Source organism: Eutrigla gurnardus, assembly GCF_963514095.1.
Source record: "Eutrigla gurnardus genome assembly, chromosome: 13".
Lineage (NCBI taxonomy): Eukaryota > Metazoa > Chordata > Actinopteri > Perciformes > Triglidae > Eutrigla > Eutrigla gurnardus.
Genome location: NC_139936.1, coordinates 6,238,226 through 6,260,645, shown reverse-complemented (window position 1 = coordinate 6,260,645; position 22,420 = coordinate 6,238,226). Strand labels below are relative to the sequence as shown.

At 43.5% G+C, this 22,420-nt stretch overlaps 2 protein-coding genes across 2 annotated transcripts in view; one reads left to right on the top strand and one right to left on the bottom strand.

The window, feature by feature from the left end:
• Positions 1-22,420, top strand: part of LOC311023251 (ras GTPase-activating protein 1-like) — a 389,455-nt gene that overhangs the window by 338,262 nt on the left and 28,773 nt on the right. The window lies entirely within an intron of this gene.
• LOC311023184 (uncharacterized protein) overlaps positions 1-22,420 on the bottom strand; it is a 29,869-nt gene that overhangs the window by 2,050 nt on the left and 5,399 nt on the right. The window contains exons 2-12 of the mRNA XM_084024883.1: positions 11,216-11,271; positions 10,862-10,974; positions 10,032-10,106; positions 5,007-5,150; positions 4,681-4,758; positions 4,385-4,536; positions 2,999-3,053; positions 1,850-1,924; positions 1,622-1,730; positions 993-1,532; positions 42-527 (exon numbers count right to left, since the gene is read on the bottom strand). Of these exons, the coding sequence (XP_083881009.1) occupies positions 42-527; positions 993-1,532; positions 1,622-1,730; positions 1,850-1,924; positions 2,999-3,053; positions 4,385-4,536; positions 4,681-4,758; positions 5,007-5,150; positions 10,032-10,106; positions 10,862-10,974; positions 11,216-11,271 (1,883 nt within the window). The remainder of the gene's footprint in view (positions 1-41; positions 528-992; positions 1,533-1,621; positions 1,731-1,849; positions 1,925-2,998; positions 3,054-4,384; positions 4,537-4,680; positions 4,759-5,006; positions 5,151-10,031; positions 10,107-10,861; positions 10,975-11,215; positions 11,272-22,420) is intronic.

The following is a 22,420-nucleotide window of genomic DNA, read 5'->3' as shown; positions in this document are numbered from 1 at the left end:
GGAAGAAATCAAATAAGCAGACTAGAAGAACAAGATGTTACCAGTGACTTCTGACTCTTCCTCTTTCTCTGAAAGCTCAGCAGGCTCAGCGGGGGTCGGGCTCTCCTCTGATTGGTCATTCTCCTCCTCATCATCCTTTTCCTTCTCTTCCTCTTGCACCACGTCCACCTGGTCCACCAGGTCCACCAGGTCCACCAGGGTTCCATGCTCAGCTTCCTCTTTTAATCCTTCCTCCTCCTCCTCTTCTTCTTCTACTTCTTTTTTCTCTTCCTCCTCTTCTTCTTCTACTTCTTTTTTCTCTTCATCCTTCTCCTCACTCTCCTCCTCCTTATGTTCCTGCTCCTCTTGCTCCTGCTCCTCTACCTCAGTCTGGACGAGCTCTGCAATAACAACACAAGGCTGATGTTGTTTGTCAGCCTCGTCTTCCTCCACGTCGTCTTCCTCATCCTCCTCCACCAGGACAGCCTGTACCTTGTAGCCGATGCCTGAGACCAGCTCAGTGTGCACTTGAGTGGCTGTGTTGAGGTCTGTTGATTGAAAAAAATTATAGAATTAAAAAAACACAACTTGGACTTTGATGAGTCTTTGGAGACCGTGTATGTCTGTGGTAGAAAAACTCAACTACAAAGAGCACAAAAATAGGGTTTTCTGTGTGCACGTTACAGTTTAGCTTGGCATGACTTAAAGTATATGGTTACTTTAGGAATATTTAATTGTGACTGGACCGTAAAAATATTCTCAGCTCTGTCATTGCTGTATAGCAGACCACGGATTCATAGTCGCTGGCCTGAGCAGGTTTTGGCAAACGCAACTAAGTCACTTTAGCCTGTAATAACACATTTAACAACCGCTACTTAATGTCAAAGGATTAATGCCTTTGGCTTTTCTTCACATTCGCACCATCGTCCTGAATTTGTTGTTTTCGTCAATAAAAAGAAAAATCACATGGTATAATCCGATCCTATAATAGTTTATGTCCCGGTCCACCTTACCCGTGTCTGGCTGTGGTCTCTCTGGAAGAGGAGCTGATGGAGCCTGCGGAGCTACGCCCGTCTCAAAGCAGAACGCCAAGTGCTCCAGCTGGGTCTGGGTATTTAGGGGCGAGACAGGCAGGGCCTCTGAATACGACTGAGAGGAGTTGTTTCTTACTGAAGTGGGTGACAAGGTAGCCAGCAGAGTAGGGGAGGCCGGGGGTGCGGACGGTTCTGAGGGTGACGGGGCATTGCGCTCGAAAACATCCGGAACTTGATTGTAAGTTTGTGGAACGCTGGGCAGGGCTGAGATTGGAGGGGCGGGGCGGAGAGGGGATGTGGGCGGTGACATGGGGGCTCTGGGCCTTTGTGGGGAGGCGACGGGGCGAAAATCTGGGCTCGCGGGGGGAGAAGTGGCACGGTAGATGGGGGAGGTAGGAGCCCGGGAGAAGGGGGAGACCAGGGGTGAGCTGTATGGGGAGGTGGACGTGCTCCCTTCTGCTTTAGAGAAGATGAAGGCCGTGTCCGTCAGGCTGCGCTGGTATCGTCTGAGGGGTTTGCCTGGAGAGAAGGAAAGAGATTTTTGTTTCGAGTTCATCTGGACCTTCAAGTGAACATGAGTGTCTCAGCTCACAGACGGGTTCACTGACCGGTGCGGGAGGGTCCAGGGCTGGTGGGACTTTGTGATGAAGACGATGACAGCTGTCTGAAGAACTCCCTCGGGTTCATGGAGCGCTGGGACACTAACGCTGCGGCCTCCTAAACAACACAGAACGTACAGAATAGACATTCAGATCTCTGTTAAAGCACTACTTCAAAACAATACTGAGTAATGTGAGCTGTATGGGTTTATACTGTCGTACTCTAAGATCACTTACTGCTGCCATCTCTGTGGACTCGCTCCTTCTCAGACGAGCCCTCATATCATCCATATGCTCCCTCTGCTGCTGATCCTGTCAGTGCAGAAACACAGAAACGACCACATTTACATATTCACATACATTTGAATAATTTGAAAATATGTAGATGACAACACTTGAGACGCGTTTTGACACTGAGCCCTAATTATTGACACAGTAGCTGTTGACACAAAGAGATACCTTTGAACTACCTTTTTTTGCTTTTCTCTTAGACGTCTCCAACATCTGCAAATCCCTCACCGTGCACAAGTATAACCAGCCTCACTCTCGCCTCTTACAGACATAATGTATATACTGGGAGCAGTCTGCACTCATAACCAAGCTTAGAGACAGCCTTGAGGAGAAAGGCCGGAGATGCATTTGAAAGCTTAAAGAAGAAAGCCTCCTCTAAACCACGGCCAAAACAGATTTGTTTTCCCCCTTACTTTCATTTAAAATACCGTCTGGTGGAGTGGTTGAACATGGTAGACACAATCCAGGAGTGTTTGTGCATTCAGCATACAGTATAATTGTATGTCAAAGTGTCAAGAAGTCTGTCATGTCTTTCCACTTCAAGATTTACATGCATGGCAACCATTCAGAGTGTGTGACAAGGAAACGGTGTCGGGTTAATTTGTTTGGCTTTAGGAGTAAAAATGAAAACATTCTTATTCTATCTTAAATATTTCATTATGAGCTGAATGATCAGCAGTGGTAGAGTCCCTTGTACATTTCAATCAGTCCACACGTTTGTACATGTAGCAGGAAATCCATGAGTCTGTGCATATCAGCAGATGTTGTGGCAGACAATGGTGGCTACTGCATGGAGCAAAGGTCACTTATAATAACAATTACAGTATTAGAGTTGGACCTCACAGCCAAAAGGTCAGTCCAATGGCTACTGAGGTGAAAAATCTCCATGCAATCAGACTTCTTTTTGCAACTAGTGGAGTCGCCCCCTGATGGCCAGCAGACACAATGCAGTTTAAGGCATTTCTGCATTGGCTTTACGGTTCAGGACTGGAGGTCGTCGCCTGATCAGAAGCCAGTAAAATATGTGTCCATGAATACACGGATGGACCACTTTGTAAACGCTTTGAATGTCTAATAAGATCTCTTTTCACTCACCCATTTTACTTTCTCCTTTCTATGCAGCTCTTCTTCTTGCTCTGCCCGTTTTCTTCTGTGAAACAGGAAAATGAATCAAACAGCACCAGTTATTACAACCCAAAGAATCATAGTGCATTCACTGTGTGTGTGTGACTATTACTTAAAAATATATAACCCCTCTTTTTTCCTTCCATTTTCCATGAGCTGAGATAAAAGAAGACTTTTTCAATGCACACAAAAGACTAATTTCTCTGAAATTGTTTGCACGATTGTGTTAAATCCATGTTGACAAGCACTGCTCCTTGGCAAAGATAATCCATCCAGCTGACAGGTGTGGCATTTCGAGATGCTGATTAAACCGCGTGATTATTACTCAGATGTGCTTTAGGCTGGACACAATAAAAGGCCACTCGGAAAACATGCAGTTTTATCACGCAACACAACGCCACAGACTTGTTGTCAGGAACCAGAGCTGCTACTGTCAACTGAATGTTCATTTCACTGCCATAAAGCCATCACCAAGTCAGCGGATGAATCCTATACACTATCCCTGAAAAGCTGAACACATCCCAGTTCTTGCATGGCCTGCATACTCAGACATGCCACCCACTGAGCCTGTTTGGGATGCTCTGGTTCCAATCCCTGCGTGTATACAACAACTTGGCATTGAAGAGGAGTGGACCAACCGTCCACAGGCCACAGTCAACAACAAGTCTACACAAGCATGTGAAATCCTAGTGAGATATAACATTTTAGAGTGACCTTTAATTGTGACCATCCCAGAGCACACCTGTGTAATAATGATGATGATGTTTAATCAGCATCTTATGCCACACCTGGCAGGTGGATGGATTATCTTGGTAAAAGGTAACATGGATTCTAACAAGTTTGTGCAAAAGAGACAAATCGGCCTTTGGTGAACATACAAAAGGTCTTAGATCTTTAATTTCAAAGCATTTATATTTTTCTTCCAATCTATACAAGACACAGCCACTGGAGGGCACTGTTGAAACCTATCACCATCTCATTCACCAACCATTCTTTATAAAAGAAAATAAATACAAAATCTTAAAATCCAATTCAGCAGTTTTCACAAAGATTCTAACATTCACCAACGTTTTTTAATTTGGATTTTTTTTTCTTGGGTTTTGAACAGAATCTATGAACACCAAAAAGCACACTTTTGACACATTTGTGCAAAAGAATAATATTTTCTTAAAATCAGTTCTATGACATATGATTTAAATTACAATAAGAAGCCCTTCAGTCTCATGTCCTTTCATGGCAACAGGCGGTGCATTCATATGTGCTGATTAGCATCAACTGGCTTCAATTAGCCTAACAAGAGTCATTTATTCCTTTTTTTAAAGAAAAATATTGGTGCACCAGGCCTGTTGTTCCTACCTGCGCTCCTCAATCATCTGGAGCTTCTCATTCATCTTTCTGTCCCTCTCCTCTGCATCCCTCCGCTCCTTTGAAACTCTCTCTCTTTCAAGGCGGCGTCTCTCCTCTGTCGCTCGTCGCTTTTCTTGTTCTTTCCTCTCTTCCTCTTCACGCTGACAGACACAACAGAATATATTATACTTTTATTTCACTTTTCAAATATATATATCTCCAGCTTTCCAAATGTAATTGGCAGTAAACATATATTTTAGCCCCTCGAATGTGACCAAATAGAGAGAAGGTGCATTTTGACCTACCTCTGCTCGGGCCCAGAAGGAGTCTCTGTTTATTCGTCTCATCTCCATTGCAGCGTTAGTCTTTCTGTAGTTTGTACCCTATAAGAAAAACAAAGGAATAGTGAATGCAGAGCCACGTGTGTACACAGGTGGTGTCACTGTATTACTGCATCATTGTCAGTAACGATAAGTGAACAAATTATTCATTATTTTCATGTGCAAGACTGAATAAACATACTTGAAGAAAGGTAAACACTGAAGGCACAGAGAAAAGTTTCTAGCTCTCGGTACATATGAAAGTCTCTGTCTCCATCTGGTGGGTAGATAAGGTACTGCAGTATACTCACCACTAATTCCTCCTTGTCCACAGACCTGGAGCTCCTTCTCACCCACTGGGCAGGAGTATGAGCCTGGGCCTTGCTGATCTCTGCTCTTATCTTCTCCTCGGTCACATCCTCCACGTTCTCCGCACTAATGAACGCATGTGCTTCCTGAAACATGGAGGGGCAGGGAATAAAAACACGAAATGGCAAGTAGAGTAAGACAGATGTGGATTTCATCCACCCTTACATACTGTAATGTAGCCACACACATACACACACAGAGAAATCCACACACACACAAGTACACACAGTCCCTCTGGTGGTTTTCTCTTGGTCTTACGTGGAGTTATGCAAACTTGGAGCCAAACAGTTGTGCAACTGCTTCAGTTACGAAGATTGTGAGAGCAAAATGACTCCTTGGGTTTAGTGTGTGGACAGGAATGCATTGGTTTGGATGGTTATAGTTGGCAGAGGGGGGGATGGGAAAAATGAAAACCCAGGGGGTGAGATAGGGAAAGTGAGTAAAAGAGGATGTGAAAGCATGTGTTTTTGCAAAAATGTAGAAAAATAGAGATGATCTGACTTAACACGCAGCGGTTGCTCAATATCTGGAAGTCAAGCTCAAGGGAGATTTATAGATATATATTGCATAGATGTATTAACAGATAACCAAAAACACAGTGTTCCACTGCTGCTATTTCTACGGGACAATTAGGTGTTAACATAAGCTGAACTCATGCATTTATACACAGGCATTTGTATGCGGCGAGGGCCTCGGAATCATTTCCATGGAGAGTAAGAGCAGGCTTGTTGATGGAGGGCCAGGTCTGTCAGCCTCCAACAGGAAACCACAGCTTTATCTGAATGACAACACTGACACTGACACTGAACAGAGCATTCAGTGCGCCCTATAATACATGTCAGTACAGTGTATAATCCATATCACTCTAGCTGTCACTGCCAACTGCACACACACAGACCAGACAGGCAGTCCGCCGTGCTGCCAGGGATGCTGGGAAAATCCTGGATATAGACGGAACCACAATCCGGCTCCCAGTAGCAGAAAATGTTTGGCCCCAATTACCGACACCAGTCCCACATCATTATGTCCTGTACTTCATCAAGTACAGGGTACACAAGCTGCCAGGGTTCATATGGAAGCATGGCAATGGATGTTATTAAAGATGCAGTGTGTAGGTGACTCTAACAGACTGACATATACCGATAACAGGACAGTATGCACAAAAAAACTGTCTAAATGTTCTTCCCTGCATACTTTATACAAATCCAAATCTTTTCATACCTGTTCCATAGCTCTTTTCATAATATAATATTGCTGGAAGTCATTCAACATGTAAATAATAAGTGTCATATATCAAATAAAGCCCCCACCCTCTTCTCAGTCTTTTCACTCTGTTTCAACCCCATAACATGTGTTTTGGCTTTTTACTCCATATGGGCTCATGTAACAGTGTCAATAGGAAACTTCTCTATTTAGGCAAATGTGTCACCATCACCCTCCGGAGTTGTTGAGACTGCGAGAGGCAGGAGGCTGATGTGGATCTACTGTTTGGTTCCCCAGTTCAAGTCTGACCCAGATGACTGACGGGTCACTTCAAGTGTCATGACTTGAATTTGCATCAATGCTGAATTCCGACATAACTAGATTATTACAGTTCTGAATCATGTAAGTTGATTCATGAACAGTAAGACTTATATTTATAGGACATTATGTTCCTCAAAAAGTATGGCGTTTACATTTGAGAGCTCCTCAGTTTGAATAAGACAGAAGGAGCAAAAGAGGCCTCCACATTAAAATACATTTGGCATCGTTCCAGTGGCCAAATGTAGTGATGATTATTATGTTTGATAAAGTTAAGATGTATTCTGTAAAATTAAAAGATTAGAGTTAAAAATCAACTTCCTCTCTGTCTTCGTTTCCATGTTTACACCACTTACTCATATCTGAACAGCCGACTGCATATCAGATACTCTCATATCTATCTTCTCCTCTAGTTATCGCTCACAGTATCAACATCTACATGTCCCTGCACGCACACGCAACTCTGAACTTTATTCTGCTAATATTTCAGTTGAAATGCCGAACAATAGAAACATCTGCAGCCTATTCATATCTTCATAACTCCATGCCACACTGTGAGTACAGTATGTCACGTACCCAAATCTGCTGCCGCCGACTCGCCTTAACAAACCCCCCCCTCTCTGCCAGCTGGGACATGCAGAACAGCGAGCCAGGAAGACAGACACAAAGTGAGAAAAGGGAAGGAGAGAAAGAACACAATCTGAAAAGTGCCGAGGGAAATTCTAACAAACTCTATCCAAGGCAATGAAAGTCAATATTCTGAGAAAACAAGCTAATTGAGCCCCCGGTTATTATCATGTCTCATTTTATGGATGTGGGTTATCGGTTTCCCAGTCATCCCAAGGTCAAGCAGGATTGTATCTGAGTATCAGGATTGTTTAAGGCTTTGGTATAAGTTTATTTCATGCAAACAGGAAAATACAACACTGCCTTGCCTTCGAGAAATAGGTCATATCACAGCAACTATCCTTCAGTGTTAGCATCTTCTGCTAAAAACAACTAGTGCTCAATGTTGAATTATTGTTTTACAAAAGTATCAAAATGAGGGAGGTGACCTGAAAACAGGTAGCCTATGTGTTTTCAGAAATGCTTTATGTCTTTGGTATTTATTTTGGATTAATGGAAAAGCTGCTTAACATTAAAAAAAATCCATTCAAAACACATTCACCATCAACTTTACCTCACAAGGAATTCATCGATTGATCTACTTAAATGATTAATCAAGATGAATCCATTTTAATTGGACAAGAAACAGAATTATTATATGGATAAAAATACAAATACTAGGTAGAAATATGAATCAAAACACTGTAACTTCTCTTGTGCTTATTTTTGCCAGGTGGCTGTGAAATCTTTGTAGAGATTAGTAGAAACTGTAAAACAAAGCGGTTTGATTCATAATTAGCTTCCCATGATGTCTACTTTATTCTCTGCCAGCGTATGAAGCTCATTATCAAAGGGGAAGGTGGATGATGATGCGTCATTAACAGAATGTGAAAAACATCAGGTCTGCTGGCAAATTTAGACTGAATTAAAGACATGATAGCATAGTTACAGTATGTATCATCACCATCATCTCAGGTCAGGATAGTTCTACAAATGCAATCCATATGCTTGGCCATGGAGTCCACGGTGCGAGGTGAAACAGCCTGTTCTCTTTAAGTCTGAACCGGCTACAACCAATAAATCTCATTCTGAACGGCTTTGAAAAGGAAAGTTAAACTCACACACTTTTTCTAATTCTTACAGTTTAGACTAACAACTGTCAGGAGGTCAGTTTGATCTAAAATAAATAACTTCTGTTCCCCTTATTGTCGTATTCACAGAGATGTGGTGACCACAAGTTGATTGCATTGCCATGACACAGGTCTGGCCTGTTAATGTATGCGTGTTCCCTAAGGTCAGGGGTTACAGTTCTCCCACAATCCTCACAAGGAGAGACCATTATTTTCACTCCATGCCATAGTGACCATGTGATAATTTCTCTACAATTTTGAAAATCCCACATGAATATGTACACAGAACCCCCAACACACACACACACACACACACACACACACACACACACACACACACACACACACACACACACACACACACACACACACACACACACACACACACACACACACACACACACACACACACACACACACACACACGGGTTAGGTGCTTTCTGACAGTGGGCTCACAAAATCCCAGACTAGGCATTCACTGTATCAACAACAAAAAAAAAGAGACAAAAAACAACAAACATTCCACAGATGCTTCTGCAGTTGACCGGGTGATGCCTTTATATGGAAACTAGTAAACCTCGGGGTCACTCGAACGTCTCCTACTTAGATTGAAATACTAAACAAACACTGTCTGAGATGCAGGGAGGGAGAGGCTCTGCAACCAAGCTGGTGATGGACGAAGACGCCCATGTACTACACCTGAATCATAAACAGTACTCTATTTGCTTTACTTCCTGTCTCTCATATCAACAGTTGATTTTGATCTGCATCACAAATGGAGCGTTCAAGCCAAAATCCAGCTATCTCCCCCTGGTAGCAGAAAGGCTACTCGCATAACAAACACCCAGATATAACAGGAAGTGGAGGGAGGACAGGAAACTCTCAAAACAATACAAAGTAAACTGCTGTGAGAAAATATAGTTTTCAAGTACAAAGTCCAGATATAAAAAAGAAAAAAAAGGAATGAAGAGGCGAGGATTAGAGCCCGACCGATATATTGGCGGGCCGATATTAGGCATTTTCCAAACTATCGGTATCGGCATTTATAATGGCCGTTAAATTAATATTTTACGAAACACCCTCATAGAACTTAACAGAATTTGTCTCCAGTCTTGTTTGAAGTTATATTTATAAAGCTTACCAAGTCTTTTAATACTGGTAACTTTGTGTTTGGTCGTTGTTGTTATGGTGTTTTTGTTCAAAGGACTTTAAGTTTTATATCTTAAATTTGTATTTTTATACATTTTATTTATCAGAACTTTAATATATTTTGATGTTCTTCTGTTCCGTTGTGACAATAGAATAAACAAGTTTATTTTTAAACTACATTATCATATTATTTTAGTGAAGACTCATAAATAACTACAAATAACTAATGTTAGGGAAATCTGTTAATGTTTTGTTACGCGTTTCTGAAATAAAAAAAAATATCGGCCGATATATCGGAATATCAGATTTTTAAATCAACAAACATTTGTATCGTATCGGCCTTCAAAATCCTTTATCGGTCGGGCTCTAGCGGGGATTCTGGAGAAACAGAGTGCCGGGTGTTTTAATGTACTGGACTGAGTCTGTCCCACCTCAATGCTTAACATACAGCAGGACTTATGTCATCCTTAATGCATGGTTTGATGGGGACAGCAAACAAAACAGACACATTACTGAATTAAGTGCACAATAGTGAGTAAAGCACGTCATGATGTACTGCACCTTAAAGAAGTTTTTGATGGCTGGAATGTGGCCGGCACATTCTGTCCTTCGGAAGTCCTCCACGTTTTGTCCGACCTGCGGACAAACACAGGATGTAGACACTTACATTCATATCATACCTCTCTCTCTCTACCTCTCTCGCTGGGGACTAAAAAAAGGAGGAGGAAGCGAGGCTGAGGGACAAAAGGATTCACATCGAGTCTAATCTGTGTTTCACCATTTGGACAGATGACTCACTGGAATAAAATGTTAAGTCATTGTGAAGTACAGTTTCCAGCATCATCACCGAACTATGCAGCATTATAAAGTACATTTAGAGGCCTAATGTAACAAAATGCCACCATGACTGCTGCCACACTGTTAACCTTCTCCCAGCATCTGGTTCTTGGCCAATTATCTAGTAGAAAAGGTGGAATTTAAACCAATCAGAGGCAGCCTACTCATTCATTACAACTTCATGTAAAGAAAAAAACATTCTGAATCATTTGAGTGTCCCACGACTGTCACACCCTGTGATTAATTTAATTTTTTTTACTACAATGGCGTAATAGCACGTTCTCACAGCATTTTCCCACGTCAGATGCCAAATAAGCCTCCGTCAAAACCGGACCACAGAATGTGGAGCAGAACATTTTATAGATTAATACTGAATTACTTTGCTGTATAAAATGAGCACTGTGTGTGTGTGTGTGTGTGTGTGTGTGTGCTTCCTGTTTGCATGTAGTGTGCAAAGCTTCTGTGTGTTGTTGTAGTTTTGTGCTGGTATGTGTTTCTTTAACATGATAAGCTTGTGCTTACACGAGCTAAGCCCCCATGAGTCTGCCACTCACCCAGCTGATCATGGCAATCCGGGGGCCTCCCGTCTCCACACTTCCCACTTTGCAAAGTCCGTATTGAGGCTTGGAGATGTGAAACTTCCCTGCCAGCTCTGCCAAACCTCCCGCTGTGAGAAAAGGAGACAGACATTGGGAAGGAGTCGGAAGGGGAACAAAAGGAAAGACTGATGGAGGGTTCAACATTTTCTCTCAGATTGTACGAATGTTTGAGTATTCTCTAAACGCGAGAGGACTCGTGAATTCCTTTCAGGCCAGAAAGAACAAGCTGACAAGCGTCATTGTTTTTAAGGCTTAGACATTGAGAGTTTGCATTTCTAACAAACGTACCACATGACAAGTCTGTCTTACCTCCCGAGTCAGCCAGTTTGAGCTTGTTGGTGATTCCATCGTATGTGAATATTGCCCTGTGGACATAGAGACAAGCACACAGGTCAGAAATGTAGGCGACGAAGACACGACAGTCAACAAAACACTGATTCTGATCATCCGGACTAAACGACGACTTGTTTGATTTCACCCAGAAGTAAAGGCTCATCTAAAACGCTCACATCCTAAGCATGAGCGTGTGGACAGCTGGGTACGCCATGTGTTCAGTCTTTCATTATGCATGGGACACACACACACATGCAGAGCCAGATGTTTTACTGCACATCTAAACCATAACAACCATCATCGCACCAACAAAAAAAATGTATTCTCTTCAACTGTGACAGATGCATTTGTTCACTTTTTTCCTCCGTCTTTGCCAGAGGCCTCCGGAGTACCGACGTAAAACAGGAGGGCACTCAGCAGCACAATAACCTTCATTCATAGCCTCACAGATGGATCGCTCCCGAATGTGAAATACAGCTACAGGCTTTTTGGCATTTAGCAGGTGAAAACCTGTCCTACCGCACCCTTCAGTCATTCAAACTGCGGGTCACTGGGGTAACTCAACAACTCATGAGGTGTTTCCACGACACCAGCGAGATACAACTCATGCTGCTGAACAAACTCTGAGCTCGTTCCGCTGCTGAAAAGTGTGACTTCATAATCAAACAGAGGGAAACAAACCAGAAGAGAAACAAGGTTGTCATGACTTACAACCCTACCCATCTCCCCGGCTGTCATCCACACCAGTTCAGAGTCCAAAATGATCCCCATGTGCGATTTGACATGACATGCTTCCAACATAATCCTGATTCATGTGGATGTTTGAAGCTCAACTGGGGGTAAACGTGTGTGTGTGAGTGTGAGTGACTTTACGAGGTGGCCTGCAGAGAGATGAATTGTCAGAGCTTTATAGGACTGAGTGTGTGCATGTGTCTGTGTAAAGTTCTCCCTGTAGGACTCCTGGGGGTGTGTCAACAACATCTGGAGCTGGGTAGCAGGAGTGTAAGGCCATGGAGCAGCTATTACAACCAGGCCAAAGGTGAGTGTTGTGTGTTTGTTATGTGTGTCTGGAGGAGTGAGTGAATGAGAGACAGTGAGAACGAGGGTTTGGCCTTTTATATGTAAAGAATCGGTTAAAAACGACAGTGGTTTGCCATGAAGGCGGAGGCCAGCTCACTCAATAAGCATCTCTGAATCACTGTTATTTTTTCCTGATACAACAAGTCACCGTCTGTCCGAAGAACAAAGAGTGACAAAAGTCAATCGGTATGTGTGTGTGTGTGTTCTGAGGGCACAATCACCATACTGTGCGCTCTATTGAGCCAGCTGCATGCTGGTCCTGGGTCTGTGAGGAGGCAGGGGGACTGCTCTCTCATTGGTTTTATTGCGCTGTTAAAACTGAGAGGTTTTTACTGAATATTCATCATATCATCAGGCAAGTATTTTTAAATAAGATGGCGAATAGAAGAATAGAAAAAAAAAATCATGGAAACATTCTCCAGTCATTTCCGGCATTAAAATGAGCTTTGTGTCACCCGGATGCTCCACATATCTCTCTGGGGATTAGCTTAGCCACAATAGCTCTAATAACACAACAAACTCCACTCCCTTCATTAGTCGGAGCAGCAGCCAGGGCTTAGACACCGATCCACACACACACCGGCTGATCCTAAGACATTCCTGAAGGTCAATATTCACAAGCAGTCAAGGTCGGAGGTCACTGTGCCTCTGAAGGAGTCTTAATTGCATGTGCAAATTCTCCACCCACACTGGAGCAGGCTTGAGGATACACTGTGCTGTGGGACGCTCTTTGTTCCGTCGGAGCTTTTCACTCAGACGGGATTTGTAAAGATCTTATTTTCAGGGCATTTTTCCTCCTCAAGACTTGACTTACTGTAATCCCTGTCTAGGATACTAATAAGGTTGAGCCGTTTACACATGCAATGTCTATGAAATCTGGTTTTTATAGAAATATGAGCTGATCCCTTTTTATAAACTTTAATATAATAAAGCATTTGGAAGAGCCATCATACTCCCCTTTTTTGAAAAGCACAATAGAGTTTATTTAGTGGCTCAGGTCACCATCCTGCACCTCTTTCTACTTTCCATGAAAGTCTCAGACCTCAGCTGGTTTTTACAAGATTATCTGCATGGCTGAAACCGAAATGAAACCTGCTATTACACTATTTCTATCTGTTTAGTGAATCCTCGACATGAAATGAGTGGATTCTCTTCGACGAGAAAGGCCCCTTAATAGTTCGCAGCTCTGGATATTACATGTTTGCGAAAGCCGTGCTTCCACTACAGCGCTATTAAGTGGAACAGAGGATGATGTCAAACCCTGTGGTACACCACTGATTGATAATCTGGACGAGCCGGCGGTGTGGTGTAGCGAGTACGGAGGGACGCTCACACAGATGGTGAAGGTTCAGGTTCACATTACAAGTGTATACTACTGCTGAAGTGTCCTTGAGCAAGACAATGCATCCAAAACAGCTCCTCCTTCTTTTATGCCACATCCAAGTAAGCCACTTCTTTCTCTGTCTCACCACTTGATTAGCTTTGTTAGTATCGTCCCTAACTAACAGAGCAGATAGACCCCTATTATTTCACACATGTAGGCTTCTGAAGAGCTACGCCGACTGATGAGAAAAACAGACTCTCTCATGTCGGCACTCCAGCCCACCTCCAAACTGGGCCAGCTATGACCTCAGCTCCAAGGGAGGGACGGAGGGTGGAGAGAGGAGAGGAGACACGCGAAAATGTAGGGAAAGAGGCCATCATTGAGGGGAGTGAGGGGCATGAACGGGGGGGGAGAGGCTGATGCAAAGAGAAGAAGAAAATGGTATTATCTGAAACACCGCCAACGTGTTTTTAAGAGTAATTAACAAAGAGGAATGGAATCTGCGCAGCTATAAAACAAACAAACAACCATTCATCTCAGAGTATACAGAGACAAAGGCATACATAAACACAGCCACACAGCCACACACACACACACACACACACACACACACACACACACACACACACACACACACACACACACACACACACACACACACACACACACACACACACATAATATAGTGTAAGCCTTAGCCAGTAACAATAGGGATTGTTTGCTTTGGACTACCAGAGCCCCTGTAATACTTTGAAACATGCTACACTCTACCATTTCAAGATGAACATAACAGAAGCAGATGGTGAGCCGTGCTGGAAGGCCTTGTTTCCACTTATCCAAGGCATTCCTCTACACCAGGCTACACTATGAGACATTTCACTGTGGTATCATATGCAGGAAATACTCAAACACACACTTCTTTTGTGTTGTCACTTCTAATGCAACTTCATGGGAGATGTTCCTCCCTCGTACTCTCATCCAATTTCGTCTCGATGCTCTCAAGGAATGCATTTCATCGTTATACAATAAGAAAGAGCAAAATGAACCTATGAGAATGTGTTTGGAGCCACAGAACCAATAACCATTTCTCATATCCCTCGTTCATGTCACCGTCTCTCCTCTCGCCATATATTCCGTTGATATCTCACCATCATCTCCGTGCTTAATTCATTATTCTGACCTCCGTCTCCGACAACACATATTTCTTCCCCTCCTACTTTAAATCCTGCGGCACAACATACCTCTTTCACAAACCCGGAGCAATATCTCATCCCCATCTTCTCTCCCTCGACTCCGCACTTCCCACCCTCTGCGTCTCCCTGACAGGAAGATCTTGTGGGCTCATGGGTCATTTATTCATTCCATCTTTGCCAGCGGGGGAGATATGAGAGATTTGTGGTTATGCACGCTGTCGCGATATGATAAACAGCGCATGGAGAGGAAGATATGAGAAAATGGATGCGAGGCTGGGAGCTCCCGCCAGAATTCACTGCCCAGATTAAGCTCTCCATCAGATCATTCCTTCCTTCCTTTTTGCCTTTTGTTTTGCAGATATTGTGCACACGCGTTCGACTCATTCGTCAAGACCTGTGAATTTAACAATGCAACCTTTTGAATGCGTATTTCATGCTCAGCTTTTCATTACATCTACCTTTCCACAAGCTTCCCCTTGTGATCATTTCATTTTACATCATGTGTTTTTTCTCCCCTCCCCCATCAACCCCCAAACTTTTTACTCTTGGCTCAAAGCTGACCTGGGCTTTGTGCTATTTTTAGTCTCGCCGTCTACCTCTCTGGCTGTGTTGGAGCGGGGGAACTCAGAGACGTCCCCACAGCCCTCATTTCCTCTAGCCAAACATGGGCAAAAAAGTCCAGACTCCACTGCTAAAACCCCCCCAAAGTAACAGGCATGTTACTCATATAGTGTCCATGCGGCGACCCCAGCAGTGCACGCATTCCTCCGTCCGTCTGCCCTGCAGAGACGTGTGAAAGTTTATGGGTAGAGGTTGAGAAATGTGAGTAAGAGAGAGGAAGTGACTGAATGAGAGAGTTGGTGGTGGAGAACGGGGAGAGGAGAGCATTAATTGTACAGAGTGGTGCAGTGGGCTCCGAGGTGACGCATCACTGTAAACATCACGACTGAAAAACGTGGCGTGGTGAACCACAGGCACGTTCCCATCGTGACGCGTTGAAAGGTGATGCTAGGGAAAAGTTTCATTAAGTTTTATATTGCTCTGGCTGAGAAACCCATACACAAGGCATACAAGCGGTCCAACGTCATCCCCAGTAACTACAGGGCCCCGAGCATTGTTTTTCCTCTTTGGCCCCTCATCAAGTGATGAAGCGTGGATGTCAAAATGATGTAGACCGCTGCTGAGAGATGGTGATCCGACGGACACCTCTGCACTCATTAAATATCCCACTTGGCGAAAGATAGGCAGGAAAACAGTATAAGGAGGGAAGACGTTTCTGTTGAAAAGCAGGCAAGGAAAGACGAATGTTGCAAAAGAAGGGGAAAGCATGCAAAAAGGGGAATGTCTTGGTTGTCAAACTCATGGCTTTGCTGCGGAGGATTCAGTCAGGTGCCCTGCAGAGAGTGGGCTGGAACCAGTGTAATCCCCACAGCCCAAGCAACGGGGCCCCTTAATCAGGAGGGGATTTAAACAGCACCAAAGTCTCCTAAAGGACAACTTAAAATGATATTAGTGAGGTAATATTCCACTCGCCACAAATGAAAAGCATCTTGCTTATTCAGTCGACAAGGAAATGGGATTTACGTGTGAATATATTGCAATGCTTTTTAGAAAAAAAATGCTGATGTGATGATGAAGTCACAAGGTATAGGGCAGATGGAAACCAATGACAATAATTAAAGTGGCATCCTGCAATAATATAATAATCCATTGAAGGGCAGTGTATTACACAATCTCTTTTTGTGCAAGAAATAATGGGCAGAAGCCTATTTTCCTTATAAAACACATATACCGTCAAACTCCCGTCCACCACATAATGTCTGTTCTGTTCCACATGTATTATTGTGTCAGAAGTAAAGCCGGATCAGGGAAAGGCATAAAGTAAACCTCTGGCGGAGGCTCCACCGTTATGGTTGTGCTGTGATGGTAGTGCCGAGCACAGAAACCAAACGATCCGATAACCAAACTATGCCAAGGCCCAATCAACGGTATTTACACAGGCCAAGCTGTCAGGATATCCGACTGAACACACACACACACACACACACGCACACACACGCACACGCACACGCACACGCACACGCACACGCACACGCACACGCACACACACACACACCTAAAATTGTGTTTTATCGCTGTTGAAATGTTACTTAAAGCTCGTATTCTCTGAGAATAAACACTTGAAATGCTGCAACAGTCCGTCTGTAAAACCCGCTCTGCTTCAGTGGCATTTCATTGCACAAAAACTTGATCTTCAACTTGTGTTTAATCCAGGCGCCTGCAGTAATCTTCCCGTAATGGCAACAAGCAGAAACCTTTTTGAAAGGCTTCACCTTCTGCTCTGACAATTCAGATCAGCACTGTTGGATCAAACCTGATCCGTGTTAATACTTGAGTTGTCCCATGTGAAGCTCTGCGACTGAGCTCCTGCACTATTGATGTATTTTAAAGACTATGTTACTGCTTGAAGCAGAAAAGTATTACTTCTTCTTACTTCTATAACATAGCATTCTGTATCATTTTATATCTTAAAAGGTTGAACACAAAAAGTCTACTAATTGGGAAAACTCCAGTGACTCCAGAGCAAACAAAGAAGCACAAAAAACACTATTTTCTTTGCATGTTTCAAATACTTTTGAAAGCTTTGACAGTTGAACTACAGGAACTTGAGACATGCTGGGGTAGAAATGTGACCTCACATTAGTCAAAGTTCAAAGGTGTTGTGTTCTCATCTTGTTTTGGCTACTCGTGCAAAAAAAACACACATTTCACAACTTAAAGTATACTTAGTCACCATGAAAATATTTCTTTGCTTTATTATTTAACATTTATGAGTACTGCTCATAGTTTTGATAAACGGTTCAACTCCCCTTTCAACCACAGCTGTGCAAGTCAATTTGAAGAATAAGCTGGCCAGCTTATTCTTCAAATTGCCTATTTGTACTTGCTCGGACCCACCCACTGAGTAACACTGACTATCGGTACAGTATTTGACTGGGTGGAGGTTACAGCAGACTCCCCTGGAGACTATTACAGACCACTCAAGCTATTTGGCCTGGAGGGAATGAGTAAATAGGAGGAGAAATGACAGAGGCGATGGAGAAGTAAATTATAAGAAAGTGTAGCTAAATAGGACATAAATGTAGGACAAAAAAAAAAGAAAGTAAAACAACAGAGTGCTTACAATATCAGTCCGTGGGAGGGGTGAGGTAGTGGGGGGGCAGAGGGAGAGACTTGGATGGAATGCTGACAGGAGGAGGGGAGGGAGGAAAATGTCTGTTCTCAGCAAAACACGGAGCCAGAGAAGTTTAGAATATGACAAACTAAACAAATAAGTAATTAAATCAGTGCCAAGGACCAGTGAGAGAAAACAGCCTCCTCTGTGCTGAGGCAGATGGAAAAGAGCGGGGGATGGACAAAGAGACGCTGCACCATGGTAGATTTGAATTCAAAATGTCTCAAAACAACACACTTGCAGCTAATACTTGGGGTGTCAAGATTCTCCAAATCCACAATTCTATTTAACTTTCGGTAACAATCGGAAGAAGATCCATTCGATGGCAGGAGGGTAGCCTACTTCACGGCAACAACAGCTTGCGTTGCTCAGGGTTTACGAGGTACACCTGAATGCACCACCCAAAACAGTGCCGTTTCCTTTGCTGGGTGCTCCATCGGTTGCTGCAGTCTTAATCTTTTGCAGCCTCCAAACTGCAGTTTTTCATGTCAACAACGCGTTTGTTGTTTACATAACTCACAGGGTGATTTCAGGAAAGCAGGAGGACTGGTCTCCATCAACCCCCGACCGTGGCAGGGGCCATGGTGTCGAAAGTGCAGTTGGTAAGCTCCACTGTATCGTCTTTGAGATGTTGTCGTTTATTTTCCCTGTTTCGGACGTGCAAAAACAAAATAAATAGTGGGAGAATCACCCATCCCGCTTTGGACTCAGAAGGTCGATATCAAAAACTACAAAATGTTGTACCTAAATGGTGAAACCTCTAACAAATACAAACAAAACCCACCACGAACACTGTGATGCGAGGCAGTGCGTGTGGCGGTGGACTACATGGACACCAGTCGGTCTCGCGTTACAGCCATTGAAGTGAATCCACAAACAACACCAGCCAGTCGCCGTGCAAATAGAGCTGCACACGTACCAATTACTTTGTTACCACACTTCTCCCTGTGTAATTCAATCCCAGCCATCAACAAAGGCGACTGCGTGTGTGTGTGTCAGTGTACCTGCGTGTGTCACAATGACTCAGACTTTGAGAGCGATATTTTTTAAATCGCCATGACGTGTCGCAATATTTCTTTTGGAAACCCAGAACAGGTTGACGCTCGGAAGCAGTTGAGTCTCTCTGGTTTCTCAGAAACCGTATCCGTCTTCCTCAAAGCTAAAGGATATATCAATACAGCAAGAGGAAACGGTCTAGACTTCCCCTGTTGTGTGTTACATTCTGTATGTCAGCGCTGATAACAGAGCAAGCAGGTATGTTTACACTCAAAAAGTACAACTCAACACAGCACTATTAAGGAATATATAGCAGTGGATCAAACACTATTTACTATAGAAAAGGCTGATGTGCAAAGCCCAGAGTAAAGATGAAGACCAAATTATTTTACAGTGTATTCCAAAAATCCCCCTTTTTAATAAAAACAGCATGTCTTCAGAATGTCTGCAATTTAACTACTCAAACAGGCAGCCAAAGTAAAGTCAAGCGTTTTCAGTCTTTGGTATTTGCAGCACTTTGGGGCAAAAATCAGCGGTGAAATCAACGTTCAGAGATGAATAAAATATCGTTACGTGACGTTCAATGCCATGAAGGTGCGTGCTGAAGAGTGATGGGGCACATTAAGAGGGGAAGACCGACCTATTCAGGTTGGAGAAAAGCCACTCAGAGATCGGGTTCACGCTGGGCAAAACGATGAAAAGCACCAGGGGATGCAGATAGGTATAAATGGGTAAGCTACGAGGGGCGCATTTAACAATGGCGCACAATGGGAAACAGCCCGAATGTATTGGAGGTTTCCAAGGGGGCAGGAGAGTATGTGCTTATTGGGAGCAAGTGTCTTGATGGCCGTATTACAGGAGTCTCTATGGGGTAAATTGTTAGGACTCTTACAGGGAGGTATACGGTTTGTTCAGAGAGCTACGGGGGAGTAGATGGGAACAGAATTTATTCTCCTACACCTGACATGAAGGACTAAACGGAGAGCAGAGGAGACGAGAGGAAAGGAATGAGAGACGATAAATCCTTAAAATCCTGGTCCTCTGGGATCACTCTGGCATTTCCTGTGCATGCTGTCCCACACTGCGACACACACACACACATCTGTAGCCTCATGTCCAACAGTTATTATGGGACCATGATGGTATCTTAACAACCATTCCCTTCCGTTAAACATGGCAGACTCTCTCAAGTATCACATCCCCACTTAGACCTCATTTGGCTCGTCTTCTCTCTTTATGCTTTGATCATCCTCCCATTCCTCCTCACCCCTCCACCTGTCCTCTCATATTTCCCTTCTCTCACTTCTGCCACTCCCACAGTTTGACTCATTCTGCTTTTTAATAACCTCTTGCCAAGACCACCCCGCTGAACTTATCTTCATTCCCTGCTATTCTCTTTCCTCTCTCGTCTCATTCTCCCTCTACGTTTCTTACCTCCTTGCCCATTCATTTTTCACCCCTTTCCCAGCCCTCTCACTCCCTCCCCACTCATCTCCCCCGCTTCTCTCTTTTTGACAAACAAACTAGCTTTCCCACCAGGGTCGTCAGGACAACAGAGTCCCCCCCAAAATCTTCTCACCCACCCACAACCCAATTCCACCAGCACCGAGTGAACAAACAAGACGAGAAAAAGGAAAGTGGGCTTTCCGAGTCGGAGCCCCGCAGTGTGACTTTGCACGACACTAATAGTTAACCTGAAGAATGTCGTTATTATAACCACCCTTCGTTACCATGGCAGGGTGGGAGAAATTGTTTAAGGAACTCGGCAAACACAGCGATGATACCTCACAGCATCAAGACAGCTGTGGGAATGAAAAAAAGGGGTGCATCCTTACTGTCTGTCTGTCTGTCTGTCTGTCTGTCTGTCTGTCTGTCTGTCTGTCTGTCTGTCTGTCTGTCTGTCTGCACATCTTTGCTTTCTTGCATGTCATCGCACGCTTGTAGATAATATTATGAAAGTGTCGGTGTATGTGTCTGGAGATCCGATAACCGTGTTATTAAGAGCAAATTCACAATAAATATGTTATCGTCTGTCGAAAGATTTGTGACGCTCAGACACCTCTGGTGTTGTGCTTGGCATGCTGGCAATGAAAGACACAGCAACACAGAACACAATGAGATGTCCCAGCATGCACTTGGTCACTCCTTGAACATTCACGCAGACACTAGCTACTTTTCTAGGAAGTAGCACCTTTTCTACACACCTGTTATCTCTCCTACAAGGAAGACCATCTATCCTGAGTTAAGTCTTTAGCAATTAGACAGCTGTGTGTGGGAACTCTGAAGGATGTGGAAACAACACAACAGAACATTGTGTCTCACAGCATCCTGATTCAGCATTTCTCAATCCAAGCGTGTTAGCAACATTACGACAGGTAGGTGACGCTCATATCTGCGATGATAGATTTTGTGTTGCAATGTACTTGAGTGCCAAAGGCTTAGTTTCACAGATTATATCTTCGCTAAATATCAGCAGAAGAATCTATTTCTGATATCATTTTGGAGCTCAAAGCCCCTCAAAGGGCCTCAGCTGGGCTTAGAAAACACACACACACACACACACACTATATATCCTCTTGCCAATGTTTGAAGACACACTAAAATACAGATGTTTTTAGACAGCTATCTGACACACCCTTGGAAACACCAATGTGGCGGCTACACTCGAGGCCCCTTAGTTAGATTAAACAAGCAATTCAGCTTCCATTTTTCATAGCATTTGCTTGAAACAATTCATCTGGTTTCACAAACACACAGCAAAAGTTTTCCAGCAGAGCGTCTCGGCCTCGATCTTGAACTGCCAAGGGAAACAATAACGGATTTGTTGTGTTCCCTGCTGTAGGCATAGAAGGGACAGATTTCCAGCCCGAAACAATGTGCAGAGGGCATCTGGATTAAGGTCAACTGCTTTGAGGCCCTTGAATGAACAAAAGGAGGACTTGATAGAAAGGTCAGGTGTGAGCACGACTGACAAAATACTTTGAGGGTTATTGTTATGAGTAATCTTTTACTACAATAATAAATTTTTTTAAGGTAGCAGCTCTTTTGTGTTCATCTTGCACTTATTCCGTTACCATTAGAAAATTGACACCGAGAAGAATAACCACACTGCAGCATCTACAAGTCATAAAACATTAATTATCACCCCTTTGAATCTTCTATGGGCCAATAACAGGCGAGACATTAATCAACGTCTCAATTTGTGGTCCAACGGTTTGCACGCTAAAGGAGCCCACCGTACAGAGAGACACAAACACAATGTTCACAGTATAACCTTCTGCAGTCATGTTTCATCATGCCTGAGACTACTATTACCCCGCAGCTATGTCTTAGACCCCAAATGAACCTAAAAC